This window comes from Pseudorasbora parva, chromosome 13 (genome assembly GCF_024679245.1).
Source record: "Pseudorasbora parva isolate DD20220531a chromosome 13, ASM2467924v1, whole genome shotgun sequence".
Taxonomy (NCBI): domain Eukaryota; kingdom Metazoa; phylum Chordata; class Actinopteri; order Cypriniformes; family Gobionidae; genus Pseudorasbora; species Pseudorasbora parva.
Window position 1 is genome coordinate 14,145,415 of NC_090184.1, and position 19,964 is coordinate 14,165,378.

The following is a 19,964-nucleotide window of genomic DNA, read 5'->3' on the forward strand; positions in this document are numbered from 1 at the left end:
TAGCCCAAACATGATCACGTATAGTTACTATATATAGAAATTGATCAATGGAGCATGCGATGTGTAGTGCATGTACATTTGTTTAGCTGGCCACTATATGTGTAACTTTGTTTGTGTATTGTAAAAGCACTCCAAACAACAATACACAAAGAGTGGGGAAATATGTTGAACTAAATAAGCACGCTTCTTCATTCAAATGCGCTACTATTCCATGTCTTTCTATGTAAACACTAGCCTGCCGTGCAAAACCAGTCCGCTTACTACTATTGTCTACACAAACCACGCGTAAACACAAACACACGTGCATAACTGCACTTCTCACATGTACACCTTCAAAGACAAAAATACGACAATATAATTCAAGTATAAATATGTAAATAACACAAGCTGCTAAGCATATTATATAGTTAGTGTATAACTTGTACCACATAGAGACGTCCTGCTCTAGTCGTTTTTGCTGCTGCTCCTGTTCAACTGCAGCCTCTGGGTCTGATTCGGATCATAGATGTATGGCTGTATCTGATTAAAAGCCATATTTTTATTTTGAATAAAGTTCTCCCGCTGTTAGGGATGACACAGCTTTACGACGCACTCGACTCAAAACAATAACAGCAGCGCGCACACGTCATTATTTAGCGCCGCTCACGACACGCCCCCACCCGCTCAGCTTTTTTCGGAAAGACTCGGAACAGCGCATCTTTCTTATATAATTATAAAAAAAAAATAAAGACTTTTCGGAGATATGCAGGATGCAATGCTACTCTAGAGGTACTCAAGATTGACATGACACTGACTGAAACTGAGTGTTAAAATGTTGTAACAGTTTGAATCCTGATAGCTAGCTTGACAACCACACATTCCAGAAATAATGTTGGCCCAGTAACAGAATCATGGGGATTGGTCAATTAAGCAAACAAATAATTTTCTAAACACTTGAAAATAAGTCTCAAAATCAAATGCAACATAATATAATTCAAAATATTTTAATTAAGATTCAAATAACCAGTTAGATTAGAACAGTCTGGGGGTACAAAAAGGCCATGTTCACAAGAAATGAGTTTAGTTTCAGCGCAGCAAGTGGAAGAGATGTTAGAGAACTGAAGAGTCCACAACTCCACAAGATCAGCTACAGGATTCTGAAAAAAAAAAAATAATAAAAAAAAAAAAAAAACATTCAATCTAGCCTGATGAGAGTTCATGAGTAAAACCAAGCAAAAGATTAGAAAACTAGCTCAAGCATTCAGTCATTGCTCTGTTCAGAATCACTTACACTTAGTTACGCAGGAGTAAGAGATGTACAGGTATTTGAACGTGCCACCACATGGATCTGAGAACACACTGTTGGAGGCTGATATGGAGCATCTGTTTTTACCTTCACATCTACACCATACAGAAAAGGATTAGGATAGTTAATCTATCAGGGCAAGACTGAATTACATGTGAAAATGTGTGCCTGTAAACCGACCCATTAGTGACGATTGTCTGTGAATTTAAGGCGTAGCAGTCTGTTTTGGCAATCTGAGAAGCAGGACGTCCAGAAGAACACGTGCTGTTATCAGTTCGCCCGTAGTTAGCGCTCTCAATGTGTATTTTAGTTCCATCCTCTGAGAAACAAAGATATTTTTAAACTTTTTACAGTCTCTTTTAAGTCATTACTATAAAATTTCCATTTAGTTATAAACTCTATCAGCCGAAACATTAAAACTAAGCAGTCAAGTAACAATACACACCACAGTTCAGGTCATTAGACGCACTTTCACAGACCAAACTTGAACCTACAGAAAAAGGAGAGATGTGGTCAAGCAATTAAACATAAAGACTGTGTTGGTGAGTTCTTGTGCTGTACACCGTGATCATGATTAAAGAATACCTAATGAAAACGTGTGCTTGTGTACTTGAAATATTAATTGTATTGTTACTAAAATAAACTCACTTTAATGCAAGATTAACTGTTTAATGTTACATTTTAAATTGTAACGTCATTTCAAAGACAACAGAAGAAATTATAAACAAAAGTGTCGGGTACTTAAATCCTAAGTGGGCCAAAAAACAAGTTCAGGTAACTGAATTTAATATAAATTTAAACTATAATAGATTTTCATTTAATTGCAATAAAGTATCCAGAATCATTACATTGTTCAAACAAGATAATACTCACGAGTTTGAGTTGGGAGGCAAAAATAGGAGATTGCAAGGTACTTGTAAATACCAGAGCAGGGATCAGTAAAGACCGTATGTGTCGCAAAAACCTCACAACTGTCCAGACCGTTGCAGCTTTACATGTGAAAAAAAGGAGACTTACATTAGTCACTGCATATTCATCACCGTTAATAAAATGCATTCAGAGAACATTTATGAATGTTTAAATGGCATTTTATGCAAACGTTATAAAACATTATGGGATTACTACTTTTGAACGTTTCAATCTTGGCAGAGAATCAGGTTTCCACATTTGTAAAGTCAGCCACTCTGCAGTTATTATACCAGATAAATATAGCTCATCTCTCGATCATATATTAATCTAAATTACTAGACATCATAAGAACAGCTGAGAGTGGACATGGTTTGAGTTGATGCTTTAAAACCATGGACGTTCCTTTAACTTTACTGGAAGAACTTGTTCATCACTTTGAGAGAATCTTGCTAGAATGTTGTTTGTTAGCTGGGATGGTATTTGAGGATCAAGATAAAGGAACAGTCAAATGGCCAAATTATAAAGCCGTTTGGTCCATCTACCTTTCTGACACAGGAGCCAGTGCATTGGGAGAGTAGCAGTTGGTTTTCTGAAGCTCATTGGATGGACGTCCTTCAGAGCAGGTGATTTTATCTGTACGGCCATAGTTTGCAGTATTTATCTGAATCTTGCCGTTTTCTTCATGGAGATAAATAGCATTTATGTTAGGCCATGTGATCTGATTTCTTGAAACAATAAGAGTTCACGTAAAAATACCTCACCACACTTCAAGTAACTGTATCCACCATGACAAGTCACACTCGTTTCTGGAAGTTAGAGAACAGAAGATTGTCTTGCACAGATGGAAACTAAACAGGAAGATGGAGAGAACAAAGAAAAACAAACCTGCTTGGATGCAAATGTAGTTGGTAGTGTAGTACTTGTAGGTTCCAGAGCAAGGATCTTTTTCTGCAAGTCCTTGAGTGTTTAACTCACACACTCTCAGTCCGTCACACCTTTTGAAAGATAATAAATCAGTCAATATCACTCACAAATCAACTAAAGAGTAAGACAGTCATCTGCACTTAAATAAGGTCAAAGTACAAATATTTTAAAAATAAGTCACTTAATTTTTAAAAATACTCATTGGAGCTTGACAAAATTGCTAAATACAGCGTAGTTATCTGAACATTGACTCATTCATGCCCTTCACAGAATAATTCATTAAAGTATAGAATATAATAGTTCTAATAGAGGCTCATTGTAATGCAGTGTTAACACACCCCACCTGCAGAATTGGGATTCAAACCACGGCTTGGGTCTTCTCAAGGGTCGCTCAGTATTAAAGATTAAAGATTTTTATTTTAAATGTAAAATATGAAATTAACTTTTGCTTTGGTCAAATAAAATTAATCTGATCACTTCCAAATGTTTTTGCCACAATTTCTCTAAAAGTTCCTATAGCAACTAGTGGAACGTTTTAAACCATGGGTTACAACAAGCCCAGTGTTAGGTTGTGCCCCACACTAGCTTTTCTTTAAAAAAAAAAAATTACCTTTTAGAGACCGCAGGAACATCCATTGAACACTGAGTATTAGACGTTTCGCCTTGTGGTCGTCCAGCGCTGCAAGTGTAGCTGTTTGTGCGACCAAATGTTGCTGATTGTACACTGATCACACCAGAGTCTGAATAGAAGAACGTCACATAATGGATTACTGTTGAAGGGAACAAATAGTACACAGAATATATAACTCCGTTGATTGGAACGCTACAAAATCTTACCACAACTGAGAAGCTGGACAAACCCATCACACGCAATTGAAGTCTCTGAAAAATTAGAGAACCCCCTTTAAAATATTATTTGTAATTTATATCAAAGGGAATGACAAACTATTTAAGGAGAAAAATAAACTCTGTATACCACGTTATAAAATACAGTATGGTTACATTGAGACCACAACCCCACACACAAACACCACATGAGATTTAAAACTGGACTTCACAATAAAGTCATATAATCTTGTAACTGGTGATTGTTGATTATGGGTCATAGTTAAATGAAATACCTGCAGATATCAGCAATCTGGAGTTTTGAAGCACCACTGTCGACAACAACATAAGATTAATTAAAGATTAAGATGCCAAATTCTCTGCCATCAGTTTAACCCAGAATAGAGCAGCTGTAACGTCTGAAATGCAACTAGTGCAAACTATGCATATGAGTTTTACACTTAGTCAGATGAAAGTAACTTACAAGCAAGCAGAAGGACACTGCTAGAGCCCATGGTTCTGTTATTGTTGGTAAAGGTGTAGGCCTGCGTATAGCCACTGATAGGCTGATTCATATTTATACGGCCTGTTATCTGATTGCTTGTTAGATAAAATTGATTGCTCTTCCAAAGCTCCATTCAGGCTGCGTCTCAATCAGCTCTCTAGTTCAGTAGTCAGGGCACTGATCAGGGAATCAGTCAATGGGCTCACTCCCTAATCAGTGTCCTGACTACTGAACTAGAGAGCTGATTGAGACGCAGCCTCAGTCACACCGGCACAGCCACAACCATCACACACTCACCAGGACCGGCCCACTCGTTGACAATCACCAGAATACTGACTCTACACCTGCACCTCATCAGACACTCACTATATCCGCATCAGTCACTCTTTGCCTGTGACTGACTCAGTACAGGTCCTTCTCAAAAAAATTGCACTGAGAAGTGATGTGATAAAATGTGATAAAAGTTCATTATTTTCCATAATGTAATGATAGAAATTAAACTTTCATATATTTTAGATTCATTGCACACCAACTGAAATATTTCAGGTCCTTTTTATATATATATACTAATTTTGGCATACAGCTCATGAAAAAAATCTAAAAAAAAAAAAAAATAGCATATTTAATCCGACCAATAAAAGAAAAGTGTTTTTAATACAAAAAAGAGTCAACCTTCAAACAATTATGTTCAGTTATGCACTCAATACTTGGTCGGGAATCCTTTTGCAGAAATGACTGCTTCGATGCGGCGTGGCGTGGAGGCGATCAGCCTGTGGCACTGCTGAGGTGTTATGGAGGCCCAGGATGCTTCGATAGCGGCCTTAAGCTCATCCAGAGTGTTGGGTCTTGCGTCTCTCAACTTTCTCTCCACAATATCTCACAGATTCTCTATGGGGTTCAGGTCAGGAGAGTTGGCAGGCCAATTGAGCACAGTAATACCATGGTCAGTAAACCATTTACTAGTGGTTTTGGCACTGTGAGCAGGTGCCAGGTCGTGCTGAAAAACTAAATCATCTCCATAAAGCTTTTCAGCAGATGGAAGCATGAAGTGCTCCAAAATCTCCTGATAGCTAGCTGCATTGACCCTGCCCTTGATAAAACACAGTGGACCAACACCAGCAGCTGACATGGCACCCCAGACCATCACTGACTGTGGGTACTTGACTCTCTTGTATCTCTCATCCACCCGTGATTGACTGGAATATTATTTTTTGTATTACTTCGCCCATCGAGCAGTGGATACAAGCACAAACCACACACACACACACACACACACACACACACACACACACACACACACACACACACACACACACACACACACACACACACACACACACACACACACACACACACACACACACACACACTTCAAATATCAAGTCAAGAGAGTCCACCGAGTCTGATCCCGAATCGCAATGCACCAACATATAAAGGATTCTCCAGCCTGTGACAGCGAGCTACGGTATGTTCTGTTAGACACATACATATTCAAAACTCTGTAACAATGCAATACTATCATCCCTTAATTTAATATTCTATACAACCTGTTTTCTGATAAATGATTCTAAAATGTAAAATAAAAATATTCTAAAGTATTTACATATACACAGTTTTTCCAACTGGCCACTAGATAAATGTCATTAATCAGTCATTGATGTTTCTGCAAATACATTTTTATGGGAAAATACCCTGCAATTTCTTAGAAACACTATTAAATAAGTAAAAAATTATGGAAAATATTTGCATTTAGTATTTACACTTGTTTCTGAGAAATGATTCAGGAAGTTTGTTTGCACAAGATCATATTCTTACACCGGTGTATTTACTTTCAAGTACGTCACAGAACAAAAGGACACAGACAAGCAGACAAGTGAAAGAGATCTTTATTAGGTTTAAGAGTGTGGTTGTAGCAGCGAGAACCAGGAGATCGATGGTGATTTAAAGGATGACGGTAGTGTATTAGCTGTTTCAGCGGAAGAGCACGCACTTTCAGCGATCAGCAGGCAGACGCACTCATTCATGACAGCCAGGTTTTTAGCGCGATAACCATAGACTGTAAAAAACCCATCGTAGCTGTATATTCAAGTGATCGCTATGCTAAAGTGACATAAGCTGTAATGACTGGTAGAGTGAACCAACTCTCAAACGTGGATTACACCTGTGACTCGAAGACTTTATAATCATGATTCCTGTCCATCATAATATACACACTCAGGACATCTGCAACTAGCAACCCTAACAGCTGCTGAAAGAGGTTTGAATCAATGATGAATCAGTTTTGACTGGGCTAAGTGCATGTTCTATGAACTTCACAAGTGTACTGCTTTGTCAGAGCAAAGCTAAGCGCATTGTTGTTATTTTTTTGTTGGCAGATTATTGTGCAGTATCAATGAATAACGCATTTTTACAGTGGTGTGTTATTAACGTGTGACATGCCTGTTAATTACGTGCTTTTTCTGATCTCTTATATTGGGCACTGCTCGCACTTAAAGTGACTTATTCAATAAAACAATATCACATTATTTTGGCAGTTAAAGTTTTGGCCGTATTTTTTATTTGTTTTTTTTGGAGTGGGCGGGTTTTGGTGAGCTTTGAGCCCTGCACAGGCCTCAATTCTAGGCCCTAGCCCGGCCCGAGTCCGACTGGAGCCCGTGTTTAGTTTCTTTTTTGAATCCTCCTTATGACACACTGCTGCAGTCATTAAAATAGTTCAGCTTTGTTTTTTAATGTTTAAGTAGTTATATTTTGTTGGATATAATGGATATATGCAGCTGAAACAGATAGCCTAGTGCTTCCCAAATTTTTCAACATTAACATTTTAATATAACATTATGGCCTTTCGAAAAATGTTTTTGAGGAGGTGGGGTATTGCACTAATAGGCCCCTGTGGTGTGGCCTAAGCTTTTGTCTTTAATGGCATTTTTTTTCTTACATTACTTTTACTTTTATTCTTTAAGTAGTTTTGAAACCAGTACTTTTACACTTTTACTTAAGTAAAAAGCTTGAGTTGATACTTCAACTTCTACTGAAGTATTTTTAAACCCTAGTATCTATCCTTCCACTTGAGTAATGAATGCGAGTACTTTTGACACCTCTGGTGACTGATGCGGATATAGTGAGTGTCTGATGAGGTGCAGGTGTAGAGTCAGTATTCTGGTGATTGTCAACGAGCCGGCCGGTCCTGGTGAGTGTGTGATGGTTGTGGCTGTGCCGGTGTGACTGAGGCTGCGTCTCAATCAGCTCTCTAGTTCAGTAGTCAGGACACTGATTAGGGAGTGAGCCCATTGACTGATTCCCTGATCAGTGCCCTGACTACTGAACTAGAGAGCTGATTGAGACGCAGCCTGAATGGAGCGTTGGAAGAGCAATCAATTTTATCTAACAAGCAATCAGATAACAGGCCGTATAAATATGAATCAGCCTATCAGTGGCTATACGCAGGCCTACACCTTTACCAACAATAACAGAACCATGGGCTCTCTCAGTGTCCTTCTGCTTGCTTGTAAGTTACTTTCATCTGACTAAGTGTAAAACTCATATGCATAGTTAGCGCTAGAGCTGCATTTCAGATGTTACAGCTGCTCTATTCTGGGTTAAACTGATGGCCGAGAATTTGGCATTTTAATCTTTAATTAATCTTATGTTGTTGTCGACAGTGGTGCTTCAAAACTCCAGATTGCTGATATCTGCAGGTATTTCATTTAACTATGACCCATAATCAACAATCACCAGTTCGAAGATTATATGACTTTATTGTGAAGTCCAGTTTTAAATCTCATGCGGTGTTTGTGTGTGGGGTTGTGGTGGTGTCAATGTAACCATACTGTATTATTCACTTTGTTATAAACTACAAATAATATTTTAAAGGGGTTCTCTAATTTTTCAGAGACTTCAATCGCGTGTGATGGGTTTGTCCAGCGTCTCAGTTGTGGTAAGATTTTGTAGCGTTCCAATCAACGGAGTTATTTATTCTGTGTACTATTTGTTCCCTTCAACAGTAATCCATTATGTGACGTTCTTCTATTCAGACTCTGGTGTGATCAGTGTACAATCAGCAACATTTGGTCGCACAAACAGCTACACTTGCAGCGCTGGACGACCACAAGGCGAAACGTCTAATACTCAGTGTTCAATGGATGTTCCTGCGGTCTCTAAAAGGTAATGTTTTTTTAAAAGAAAAGCTAGTGTGGGGCACAACCTAACACTGGGCTTGTTGTAACCCATGGTTTATAACTTTCCACATGTCAAGATAAGGCAACTTTGCGCATTTGCTCATTGTCTTATGAATATTTATTTAGAGAAACTGTGGTGCAAAAAAAAACATTTGGAAGTGACCACTGAATTTTATTTGACCAAAGCAAGAGTTAACTTCCTCTTTCATTTAAAATAAAAATCTTTAATACTGAGCGACCCTTCAGAAGACCCAAGCCGTGGTTTAGATCCCAGTTCTGCAGGTGGGGTGTGTTAACACTGAATTACAATGAGCCTCTATTAGAACTATTATATTCTATACTTAAATTAATTATTTTGAGAAGGGCGTGAATGAGTCAATGTTCAGATAACTACGCTGTATTTAGCAATTATCTTTGAGTTTTTTTTTTTAAATAAACAAGTGGCTTTAAAATAAATTATCAAAATGCATCATTTTTAAGTGCAGATGAGTTTCTTACTCTTTAGTTGGTTTGTGAGGGATATTGACTGATTTATTATCTTTCAAAAGGTGTGACGGACTGAGAGTGTGTGAGTTAAACACTCAAGGACTTGCAGAAAAAGATCCTTGCTCTGGAACCTACAAGTACTACACTACCAACTACATTTGCATCCAAGCAGGTTTGTTTTTCTTTGTTCTCTCCATCTTCCTGTTTAGTTTCCATCTGTGCAAGACAATCTTCTGTTCTCTAACTTCCAGAAACGAGTGTGACTTGTCATGGCGGATACAGTTACTTGAAGTGTGGTGAGGTATTTTTACGTGAACTCTTATTGTTTCAAGAAATCAGATCACATGGCCTAACATAAATGCTATTTATCTCCATGAAGAAAACGGCAAGATTCAGATAAATACTGCAAACTATGGCCGTACAGATAAAATCACCTGCTCTGAAGGACGTCCATCCAATGAGCTTCAGAAAACCAACTGCTACTCTCCCAATGCACTGGCTCCTGTGTCAAAAAGGTAGATGGACCAAACGGCTTTATAATTTGGCCATTTGACTGTTCCTTTATCTTGATTCTCAAATACCATCCCAGCTAACAAACAACATTCTAGCAAGATTCTCTCAAAGTGATGAACAAGTTCTTCCAGTAACGTTAAAGGAACTTCCATGGTTGTAAAGCATAAATTCAAACCATGTCCACTCTCAGCTGTTCTTATGATGTCTAGTAATTTAGATTAATATGATCGAGAGATGAGCTATATTTATCTGGTATAATAACTGCAGAGTGGCTGACTTTACAAATGTGGAAATCTGATTCTCTGCCAAGATTGAAACGTTCAAAAGTAATAATCCCATAATGTTTTATAACGTTTGCATAAAATGCCATTTAAACATTCATAAATGTTCTCTGAATGCATTTTATTAGCGGTGATGAATATGCAGTGACTAATGTAAGTCTCCTTTTTTTCACATGTAAAGCTGCAACGGTCTGGACAGTTGTGAGGTTTTTGCGACACATACGGTCTTTACTGATCCCTGCTCTGGTATTTACAAGTACCTTGCAATCTCCTATTTTTGCCTCCCAACTCAAACTCGTGAGTTTATTTTATTTATCCTGTTTGAACAATGTAATGATTTTGGATACTTTATTGCATTTAAATGAGAACTAACTATAGTTTAAATTTATATTAAATTCAGTTACCTGAACTTGGTGCTTTTTGGCCCACTAAGTACCCTACATTTTAATATGTATTTTCGGGAACGCTTTAGAATAATGGTCTGTTATTAATAGAGAACTATGCAGGAAGTAATGCAGGACTAATAAGAAGAACTACATTAACACTTCAGCCACTACTATTAACTAACATAAACAAGCTGAACTAATCCGTAAGTAATATTGAATTTAGGAGATGGTTCCTTATTAAGTGATTAGCCTCTTTAATAATTAACTAACTGACCAATTACATTATTGTGTTTGACATGTAACTAAAAATTCTTTACTCTGAATAAAGTCATTAAATTCATCACTAATTAATTGTCACCTGTTCATTCTGCAGGAGCTACTAGTGATCTGGATCATTATTTTAAACTGGGAAATGTTTTGTTTTTCACTTTAAAATAATGGTCCAAATCACCAGTAGTCCTTGAAGAGTGAGATTGGGTACTTGAGTAATTAGTGATGCATTTTATGACTTTATTCAGAGTAACAAAGGACAATTTAAGAACTACTAGTGATCTAACAATGGTTTCCACTTTAAAATAATGGTCCAGATCACTTGAAGTTCCTGCATAATGACTAGTAACAAGTAATTAGTGTTGTATTTTATGACTATATTGAGATTAACATGTGAGATTCTCTTTTTTTAAAAATGTTGTGATTAGTGGTTCTTTATAATATTTCCTGGTTACCTATTAGTTATTAGTGCCACCAGTCTCATTCAGTAATCATTAATTGCCTAAAAGGGAATTCTTAGTCCTGAAATCAATATTGCTGACTGATTACTTCACCTTGTTTCTTAGTTACTAGTAGTGGCTGAAGTGTTGATGTAGCGCTACTTATTAGTCCTGCATAGTTATCGATTAATAACAGACCATTATTAAGTGTTACCGTAATTTCTTGTTGTCTTTGAAATGTGGTTAGTGTAACGATTCAAAATGTAACAATACAATTAATATTTGATGTACACGAGCACAAACCATCTCATATTCTTTAAAATGACTTGTTATATATATATATTTTTTTAATTGCTTGACCACATCTCTCCTTTTTCTGTAGGTTCAAGTTTGGTCTGTGAACGTGCGTCTAATGACCTGAACTGTGGTGTGTATTCTGTTACTTGACTGCTTAGTTTTAATGTTTCGGCTGATCATTCTGAGCTTATTACTAAATGGAAAGTTATAGTATGTAATGACTTAAAAGAGACTGTAAAGTTGCTGGGTTTTATTTATTTTATTTTTTTCTCAGAGGATGGAACTAAAATACACATTGAGAGCGCTAACTACGGGCGAACTGATAACAGCACGTGTTCTTCTGGACGTCCTGCTTCTCAGATTGCCAAAACAGACTGCTACGCCTTAAATTCACAGACAATCGTCACTAATGGGTCAGTTTACAGGCACACATTTTCACATGTAATTCAGTCTTGCCCTGATAGACTTACTATCCAAACCAGGCTGGAAAACCAGCTGTAACTAGAGCCTAGGCCAGGGCTGTTCAAATCTTATCCTGGCAGGCCAATGCACTGCTGAGTTTAGCTTTAACAACTAATCAAACGCATCCACCTGTAAAAATTAACTTTTTTTTTTTTTCTTTTTTTCCCTAACGATCCTGAAGACATTAGCACTTTCCTGTTTGATCAGGGTTGGCGCTAAACTCTGCAACACATTGGCCCTCTAGGGCAAGATTTGAATAGTCCTGGCCTAGGCTCTAGTTTTTCTTCCCAGCAGTGTAATCTAATCATTTTAACAATAATAGAAAAAAGCCCCCAAATCAAGCTTGTTTTTTTTATTTTTTTTTATGATGTAGATGTGAAGGTAAAAACAGATGCTCCATATCAGCCTCCAACAGTGTGTTCTCAGATCCATGTGGTGGCACGTTCAAATACCTGTACATCTCTTACTCCTGCGTAACTAAGTGTAAGTGATTCTGAACAGAGCAATGACTGCACGCTTGAGCTAGTTTTCTAATCTTTTGCTTGTTTTTGATTTGGGTTTTAGTCATGAACTCTCATCAGGCTAGATTGAATAGTGTTCTTTTTCTTCTTCAGAATCCTGGAGCTGATCTTGTGGATTTGGACTCTTCGGTTCTCTAAAATCTTTCACTTGCTGCGCTGAAACTAAACTCATTTCTTGTGAACATGGCCTCCCTGTAATGCCATCTTGGGGGAAATAAAATGTGACCCCTTTCATAATGGTAGAATACTAGTATGCTGAAACTTGAAAGTATATACATGCCGATGTCATTCAGGCCATACAGGGTCCACAGAGTTTAAGTGGTTAATACACTGACATTCCTTGCAATAAATGCTTTGCAAATGTGACTGTTCTGTCTCTGTTCTTAATGTTTGCATAGAAAAGTTGTGATGAGTCCTTTCTTCCCTATTGTGACATACAGTATCTAAGTGAAACAGTTAACTGGTGACTTTTGGTGTAAACTCATACCTATGTCTTGTACTGACAACTCTCCAATTAAATATATACCTCTGCATAATATAACAGTACATGGGAAGTCAACTTTAAACACTCTGCTCCCTGGTTCACACCGGAACTGTGGAAAATGAAACCTGAGGGCTGTATTCTGAAATGCTACTGTAAACGGTCTGGTTTAACTGTTCACAAGCTTGCCTTCCGTGAACATCAAAAAGCTTAAGTCCTTGAAGGTTGCAAACTCTCAATTCTATTCCAACCTCATCAATAAAAATACTGGAAACTAAGCTTTTTTTTCCCCACATTAAACCATGTCCTGAAGCTGAAGTAGTCTCCATCGACGGAAAACACTGTGGTGTGACACAACAGCTTCATTGACCTGTTTTAGATCTAAAGTCAGTAATATCTGCTCTTCCATATCTGCCTCTTCCTCCCCGTCTCCCCTTTCATCCAACCATTCACCCGGGAGATTGACATCGCTACCACACTACTGAGGTTCAGCAGAGCCACATTGATAAGGAAAAAAAAATTAAGCTGTCCACCTGCACCTTGGATCCCATCCTGACTGTTGTGCTCAATAGTTCATTCCTTTTGTAAGCCCATCATCACCCAGTGTTATCTCAAATGAGAAGCCCATCTCTCCCTCTCAAAAAGGGTAATGTCCCTCTGTCCCTTAAAGTTGCTGTCATCCGTCCTATACTTAAAAAAACCAACCCTCATGCTTGAGGTCCTTGCTAATTATAGGCCAATATGCAACCTCACATTCCTGTCAAAGGTTCTACAGATGGAAACTGCCTCTCAGCTCCATCCATCTAAAAAATAACCTATTTGAGATTTTTCAATCAGGCTTTTGCTCTACAACAGCTCTGCTCAAATGACAAATGACCTTCTAATGACAGCTGATTCAGGATCACCATCACTGCTCATTCTCTTCGACTTAACAGCGGCAAAGTGGACCATACCATCCACCTGGACCGCCTCCACACTGCAGTGTTTTCAGTCCTACCTTTCTGCCAGGAGAATGTGAGTCCAGGCTGCTCCCTGTTACATGTGGTGTTCCACAGGGTTCAGTTCTCAGCCCAATCTTATTCATTCTCTACATGCTTCTCCTCGGTCCTTTCATCAGCAGACATGGACTATCTTTTCATTGTTATGCTGATGACACGCAACTTTATATCAAAACTGCCCAGAGCCCCTCCACAGCTCTGTCACGACTCTCCACATGTCTTGAGGAGATTAAGGCATGGATGGGAAGTAGGGCTGGGCAAAAAAAATCGATTTTTTGATTAATCGATTTTTAAAATCTGGTTGATTCAGAATCAATACTCAAAGGCCACGAATCGAATTTTTCCCCATATTTATTTCCGCTAACATTGAACATGAGATTAATGTAAATCTAATTACTAGTCTTCTCCACTAAATCTCACCCATTTGCCTTGAGTGATCCTACAAAGGAGCAAGAGGCACACATCATTTATCCATTCAGTTTTTAAAGGGCAGCTCCCAGTGCTGTCGCCTTTTATAATGCTGAGGTGAAATGCTGTAGGATCAAACTTGAGCAGTCACTTAAGCACGTACGTTAGCCATTATAGACATATTCAACTTATAGTCCACATACAGCGCAGGATCAATAATTCAAACCTTAATAGCTTATATTATAAACATATTTCCTCAAATAATAGTTAGTCCACAGTCAGAACGTTATGGTATTGTTGTCTGTTACCACGGCAACTACTAACCATAGACTGTAAAAAAATTATGAACATGTTTCTCATGTATGAAAAGTAAATGAACACGGCAAAATCGCAAGAAAAGCTTGTAGTGTACTGAAAATTGCTAACAAATCATCCAATATTATTTTTATGTTTTAGAATTAATGTATCAAAACATCCATAAAATACTTCTCAGATATATTTTTTTAGAATAAAGTTGCATTAAAATTGTATTTAAAAATTGTATGGATTTGAAATATAGAGATGTGTTCTGTTTTAATGTACCAAAAATAAAGTTTAATATACAGGTTTGTGGCTCTTCATTTCTTTTTAATTACCCACTTATGTTCACTGTTCTTTTTTATAGATACCTATAGTATTTGTATTAAATCCAAATTCATTTGAGTTAAATCCAGAATTGAAAATTGAATCGAAATCGAATCGATTTGAGGGCTTGTGAATCGAAATCGAATCGAATTAGAACATCTGAATCGATACCCAGCCCTAATGGGAAGTTCCTCCAGCTGAACTCCAGTAAAACTGAGGCACTACTGGTTGGCATCCCTCATCAGATCCACTCCTCTCCCTTATCTCAGCTCATCTCTGACGGCCAGGTCATCAATTTTTCCTCCCCAGTCACTAACCTAGGGGTTTGGTTTGACCCCCAGCTGACCTTCAATGACCATATTAAACACATCTGCAAAACCTCCTTCCACCACCTTCGAAACATCTCCAAACTCAGTCCCCTTTTAACCTTTCCAGATGGAGAGAAACTTGTCCATGCCTTTGTCTCCACCAGGCTGGACTACTGTGACAGACTCTTCTGTGGGATTTCTGGCAGAAATATCCAAACACTTCAATACATCCAGAACAGCACTGCCAGAGTCCTTATGAGAGTCTGTAAATATGATCACATATATCCCATCCTACGTTTCCATCTAATACTGTAATACTGGCTTCCTGTTTCATCCCGTATCGACTACAAAATCCTCCTGCTCGCACATAAATGCATCACTGGACATGCACCTCCATATCTACAGGAACTCATCACTCTTTAATCCTCCACCTGCACCCTCAGATCATCAGGCCACCTGCTTCTTCAAGTCCGCTTCGTACAATGGGAGGTCGAGCTTTCTGCTCGGCTGCACCGTGGCTTTGGAACCACTTTCCCAGTGAGCTGAGAGCAGTTCAGAGCCTGGACCAGTTTAAAGCTGAACTGAAGACTTCTCTGTTCAGAAAGGATTTTATGTGTTGATTGTTTGTATAATTCTATATTTTTACTTTTTATTAATTTATTTTTCCCTTTTCCCATTGTTGCACTTTGAGATTCTTTGGAATGAAAAGTGCATTATAAATAAAATCTATTGTCATTATAATTTGATGTTTTCAAGTAAATGTTCACAACATTATTTTGGGAGGTGTGAGCCCATCTAATCTTTCAATTAACTGCCAAAGCATATAAGCAGCCACCATACCTCCTTCTAGCATCAGCTGTTTTTGCATCCCTCCTCCTCGCCAACTCTACCAACATAAATTTAGGCCTAGCAGGTGAATTGACTCACAAGCTGAAGCTGCTTCCTCAAGCCCCTCCACTGCGAACAGCAAGCCAAATATGTTTAAACTTTATTAGCTAAAGAGTATATGGGTAAGCTAACTCATGAAACACAGACAAAAACTATACAAGTGTTAGGGTTGGCAGATATAGGGATTTTGTAAGTTATTTAGACCTACCTCTGTATATTTATATAATATGTTGACAGGCATATTTGCTTTTGTATTTTATGATGTACTTTCCCAGCATCGAAATCAGGGGTTGCATGTATTTACAAAACATCTTAAGGCTAAAAGTTGCTCCTAACTTGCCGATTTAGGAGAAACTTAAAAATAATGGCTGTGTCAGTCATATTTTTAGGACTTCTAAATTGTAGCTTTAAGATTTCAAGTCACCATTTATATAGCGCTTTTCACAATATATATGGTTCCAAAGCAGCTTTACAGTGATCATCACTCTTTAATCAATACACTGTAAAAAAAAAAAAAAAAAAAAAAATTCAGGACTTCAATTGAAATTTTTCTAGGGACTTTTTTTTTTCTAGGGAAAATTTTGTTGGCCAAATTGATTTTCTGTGAAATAAATTGCATCAATTCACAGAAATATTATTTGGCTAACTGACAAATTTAGATGTGATCAGTCACTAGAAAGTGTTCAACTGGAGGAATTTTTTTTTTTTTTTTTTTTTTTTTTTACAGTGTAGAAAATGAATGTTAGAGAGATTGTTTTGGCTGTACATCAGTAAGTTTTTGATTATTTACTTTGGGGCCACTTACACTACACCATTTTCAACCAAAACAGAAACTCTCAATGTGTTCTGGCCGCTCATCCACACGACGGCTAGAGAACACAAACCTTGAAAAAGTTTTGTAACGATACTGTTATCTTATTTCGCGGCTTTTCTTGCATAAACGCAGCGATTCACTTATGAAGCCCTCAGAGCCGTGTGGAGGACGTTATTTGATGGACAGATGCATTTTTTATGGACTTCAAAAACAGAGCTACAACTAGTGCCAAAGCTTGGATTAGCCAGAAGAATATATACACCTAGGATGACGTGAGGGCGAGTGAATCATGGGCTAACTTTAATTGATGGGTGAACTATGGCTTTCAGCATTAATTTCAACATATATGGTAAAAAACTATACTTTTTGCGTAAGAGCTAATAAAATATTTAAACTCAAGACAATATTTTGTGTCTAATTTACTCGAGACAACTGTTAGCCATGTAATAAGTAGGATAATGTACACCCAGCCGGTTGTTATTGCAGAATAAACTCCTTCAGAGTGATGCAAGACCTGGTCACTCTATTCTGCGATAACAACTGGCTGGGTATAGATTATCCTTTACATGTAAACTTAAAAAAAAAGAGCGTTGACAGCATGTCGCGTGTTTATGTGTGCATTCCGTGTTTATACGCTTTTGAATACGTATGTGCTGAGGTGCGTAGTTTTTCATTACATAATGACCGACAACTTACTTGTCTGATAAGCATGATACAGTATTTTAGTCATTTCCAGCCATTTTGATAATGTTTTTATCTGTACAGAGGACAAGAGAAGGGAAGGGAAGGAGGCCTTCGCAGGGGAGAGTCTAGTTGAAGTGTCTGCAGACACTTGTTGTCATGTCTAGATGCAGGTCCACCATCTGATCTGGATTCGGCAGACTACTATAAACCTCAGGATAAATAGAGACTAGCGTAGATGCATTTCTTCTTATGATGTAACGAGTACATTATGTGCTATGGGAAGTGTTTCCAGTTCCAGCTGACCTAGTTAATGCAGCCTAACAATCATTTAACTGATTTTCTATGTGTTTGCCATAGTAAATAGATGTGTTTTTAGTCTAGATTTAAACTGACAGAGTGTGTCTGCTTCCCAAACAATGCTAGGAAGACTGTTCCAGAGTTTAGATGCTAGATAGGAAAAGGATCTACTGCCAGCAGATGATTTTAATATTCTAGGTAGTATCAGCTTGCCAGAGTTTTGAGTCCGCAATAGACGTGAAGGAGTATAATGTGGGGAGCTAAACAATTTAGTGCTTTGTACTTACTTAATTAGCAAGATTTTAATAGGTATGCAATGTTTAATAGGGAGCCAATGCAGTGTTGACATGTACTAGTTTGAGGATTGCACTAACCCCATCCCTCTAAAGATCCATAGTGTTAGCTGGAACGGCCAGAGACAATTCCTCCCATTGAAGTTTTCAATCAGACAACATATGCAAATGAACATGAATATGTGTTACATTTTTTTGGAACTAGAAAGTTTTATGCTTCCATATTTAAGTTCAACTTGAGGCCCTGTCCACACGAAGCCAGCGCTTTCCCAATCAAATCTTTTTTTCCCCTCGTTTCATGAAATATCTGCGTCCACACAAGATTACAAAAACGGACTAAAAACGATGTAGTTTGCATGCCAGGCCAGTGTGTGGCGCTGTAATTCTGCCCCAGAAATACACTAAAAACGGAGAAGAAGAGTTGTGGCTAGGCAGGGGTATAGCAGTGGTCGGAGGTGAGGCAAAATCTCACAATAAAATAACAATAAATACATTTGCTACTTAACAGATGTGTTTTATTAATGCCTACACCTACCCCAACCCAAAACATACCCTTACAATAATGCAGATACGTTAATTAAATGACGCGATATTGATGTGTGCATGCCCAGTGCCCGTAGTTGTATCCCTTAGCTCTTTCACCGTGCTGGACATAGTGTGATGACATCACCGTTTCAGAAAATATACGGATTCGCTGTACACACAAAAACGGAAGATGATCATTTTCAGATTTATCCGCTTTGGGACCCGGTTTCGAAAAATATCGGATGCATGCTTCTAAAACGCCAGATCCGTGTGGACGAAATGCTGATACGGTACAACATTTATACGTATACAGCTAAATGCGTCTCTGTGTGGACGGGGCCTGCAGTTTAGCCTATAACTGACAGTTTTATTACATGTTCATCTGAGAGGTTATGCACATTTTTATGGACTTAAAAGAACAGTACAAATTAAAAGAGAATGGGTTTCTTGCTCTTTTTCATTTTTTTCCAACACTGACACTTCATTTTTGCCAGTTTGTTTCTGAATGATATTGCTAAGGATCTTTTACAGATGAACCTGAAGCACAGAAGAGAGCAGTGTTCAGCATTAGATGCATTTGGTTATCCAGATCAGATGGTGGACCTGCACCTAGACATGGCAATGCATCCCTGAAGTGTCTGCAGAGACGCGTCAACCAGACTCTCCCCTGTGATGGCCTCAACGGTATGATATCCTCAACAAACCCGTCTCCAGCGTGATGACTCCAATCCTCTGTCAAATGGAACTGGACAAATATTCTGAATATTCCAATCTAATATAACTTCTGACTTGTAATGTTGCCTGAATCATAATCATACACTGTCTGCTCGTCAGCGAGAGGAGAACTGGCACCCCGACTAAGCCTGGTTTCTCCCAAGATTTTTTTCTCCATTATGTCACCTGATGGAGTTCTGTCACCTAACCAATGTCCAGTGATGGCTCCAGTCTTCAACCAGCATCCCGAGATGGCTCCAGTACCAGACCAGCAACCAGTGATGGCTCCAGTCCCCAACCAGCTTCCAGAGTCCAGACAGGACTTTATCTTCCGTCCAGAGCCCAGAGATGGCTCCAGTACCAGACCAGCAACCAGTGATGGCTCCAGTCCCCAAACAGCTTCCAGAGTCCAGACAGGACTTTGTCTTCCGTCCAGAGCCCAGTGATGGCTTCAGCCCCTAACCAACATCCAGTGATGGCTTCAGCCCCTAACCAACATCCAGTGATGGTTTCAGCCCCTAACCAACATCCAGTGATGGTTTCAGCCCCTAACCAACATCCAGTGATGGGTCCGGCCCCTAACCAACATCCAGTGATGGTCCGGCCCCTAACCAACATCCAGTGATGGTCCAGCCCCTAACCAACGTCCAG

The 19,964-nt window shown here is 38.5% G+C and overlaps 2 protein-coding genes across 5 annotated transcripts; one reads left to right on the forward strand and one right to left on the reverse strand.

Moving 5' to 3' along the window:
- Nucleotides 1–967: 967 nt before the first annotated feature.
- On the reverse strand, nucleotides 968–4,533 carry LOC137038568 (rhamnose-binding lectin-like). 2 transcript variants are annotated; one of them, XM_067413241.1, is made up of 12 exons: nucleotides 4,428–4,533; nucleotides 4,240–4,275; nucleotides 3,956–4,000; nucleotides 3,729–3,858; nucleotides 3,080–3,189; nucleotides 2,956–3,000; nucleotides 2,737–2,872; nucleotides 2,159–2,274; nucleotides 1,731–1,775; nucleotides 1,466–1,604; nucleotides 1,271–1,380; nucleotides 968–1,136 (listed from the first exon to the last, which is right to left on the reverse strand). In XM_067413241.1, coding segments are annotated over exons 1-12 (1,005 nt in total). In that variant the 5' UTR covers nucleotides 4,519–4,533; the 3' UTR covers nucleotides 968–1,134. The 2 variants fall into 2 exon arrangements, with proteins under 2 accessions (XP_067269342.1, XP_067269343.1); XM_067413242.1 differs by lacking the exon at nucleotides 3,956–4,000 and having other exon boundaries at nucleotides 3,729–3,888.
- A 3,344-nt stretch (nucleotides 4,534–7,877) lies between these two features.
- LOC137038569 (rhamnose-binding lectin-like) lies at nucleotides 7,878–12,645 on the forward strand. 3 transcript variants are annotated; one of them, XM_067413246.1, is made up of 12 exons: nucleotides 7,878–7,953; nucleotides 8,108–8,143; nucleotides 8,338–8,379; nucleotides 8,479–8,609; nucleotides 9,172–9,281; nucleotides 9,361–9,405; nucleotides 9,489–9,624; nucleotides 10,085–10,200; nucleotides 11,382–11,426; nucleotides 11,571–11,709; nucleotides 12,132–12,241; nucleotides 12,373–12,645. In XM_067413246.1, coding segments are annotated over exons 3-12 (858 nt in total). In that variant the 5' UTR covers nucleotides 7,878–7,953; nucleotides 8,108–8,143; nucleotides 8,338–8,355; the 3' UTR covers nucleotides 12,375–12,645. The 3 variants fall into 3 exon arrangements, with proteins under 3 accessions (XP_067269347.1, XP_067269344.1, XP_067269346.1); XM_067413243.1 differs by having other exon boundaries at nucleotides 7,884–7,953; nucleotides 8,338–8,382; nucleotides 8,480–8,609; XM_067413245.1 differs by lacking the exon at nucleotides 8,338–8,379 and having other exon boundaries at nucleotides 7,901–7,953; nucleotides 8,450–8,609.
- Nucleotides 12,646–19,964: the final 7,319 nt, after the last annotated feature.

What these genes read in the sequence shown, in the direction of transcription:
- LOC137038568 (XM_067413241.1), bottom strand. Translation starts at nt 4,518, where the DNA reads ATGAATCAGCCTATCAGTGGCTATACGCAGGCCTACACCTTTACCAAC. An exon ending in CAGTGTCCTTCTGCTTGCTT is followed by an intron (nt 4,276 to 4,427) that starts GTAAGTTACTTT and finishes TGTTGTCGACAG; the next exon opens with TGGTGCTTCAAAACTCCAGA. An exon ending in TGTCCAGCTTCTCAGTTGTG is followed by an intron (nt 3,859 to 3,955) that starts GTAAGATTTTGT and finishes TCTTCTATTCAG; the next exon opens with ACTCTGGTGTGATCAGTGTA.
- LOC137038569 (XM_067413243.1), top strand. Translation starts at nt 7,923, where the DNA reads ATGGGCTCTCTCAGTGTCCTTCTGCTTGCTT. An exon ending in GTTCCTGCGGTCTCTAAAAG is followed by an intron (nt 8,610 to 9,171) that starts GTAATGTTTTTT and finishes ATCTTTCAAAAG; the next exon opens with GTGTGACGGACTGAGAGTGT. An exon ending in CTGGCTCCTGTGTCAAAAAG is followed by an intron (nt 9,625 to 10,084) that starts GTAGATGGACCA and finishes TCACATGTAAAG; the next exon opens with CTGCAACGGTCTGGACAGTT.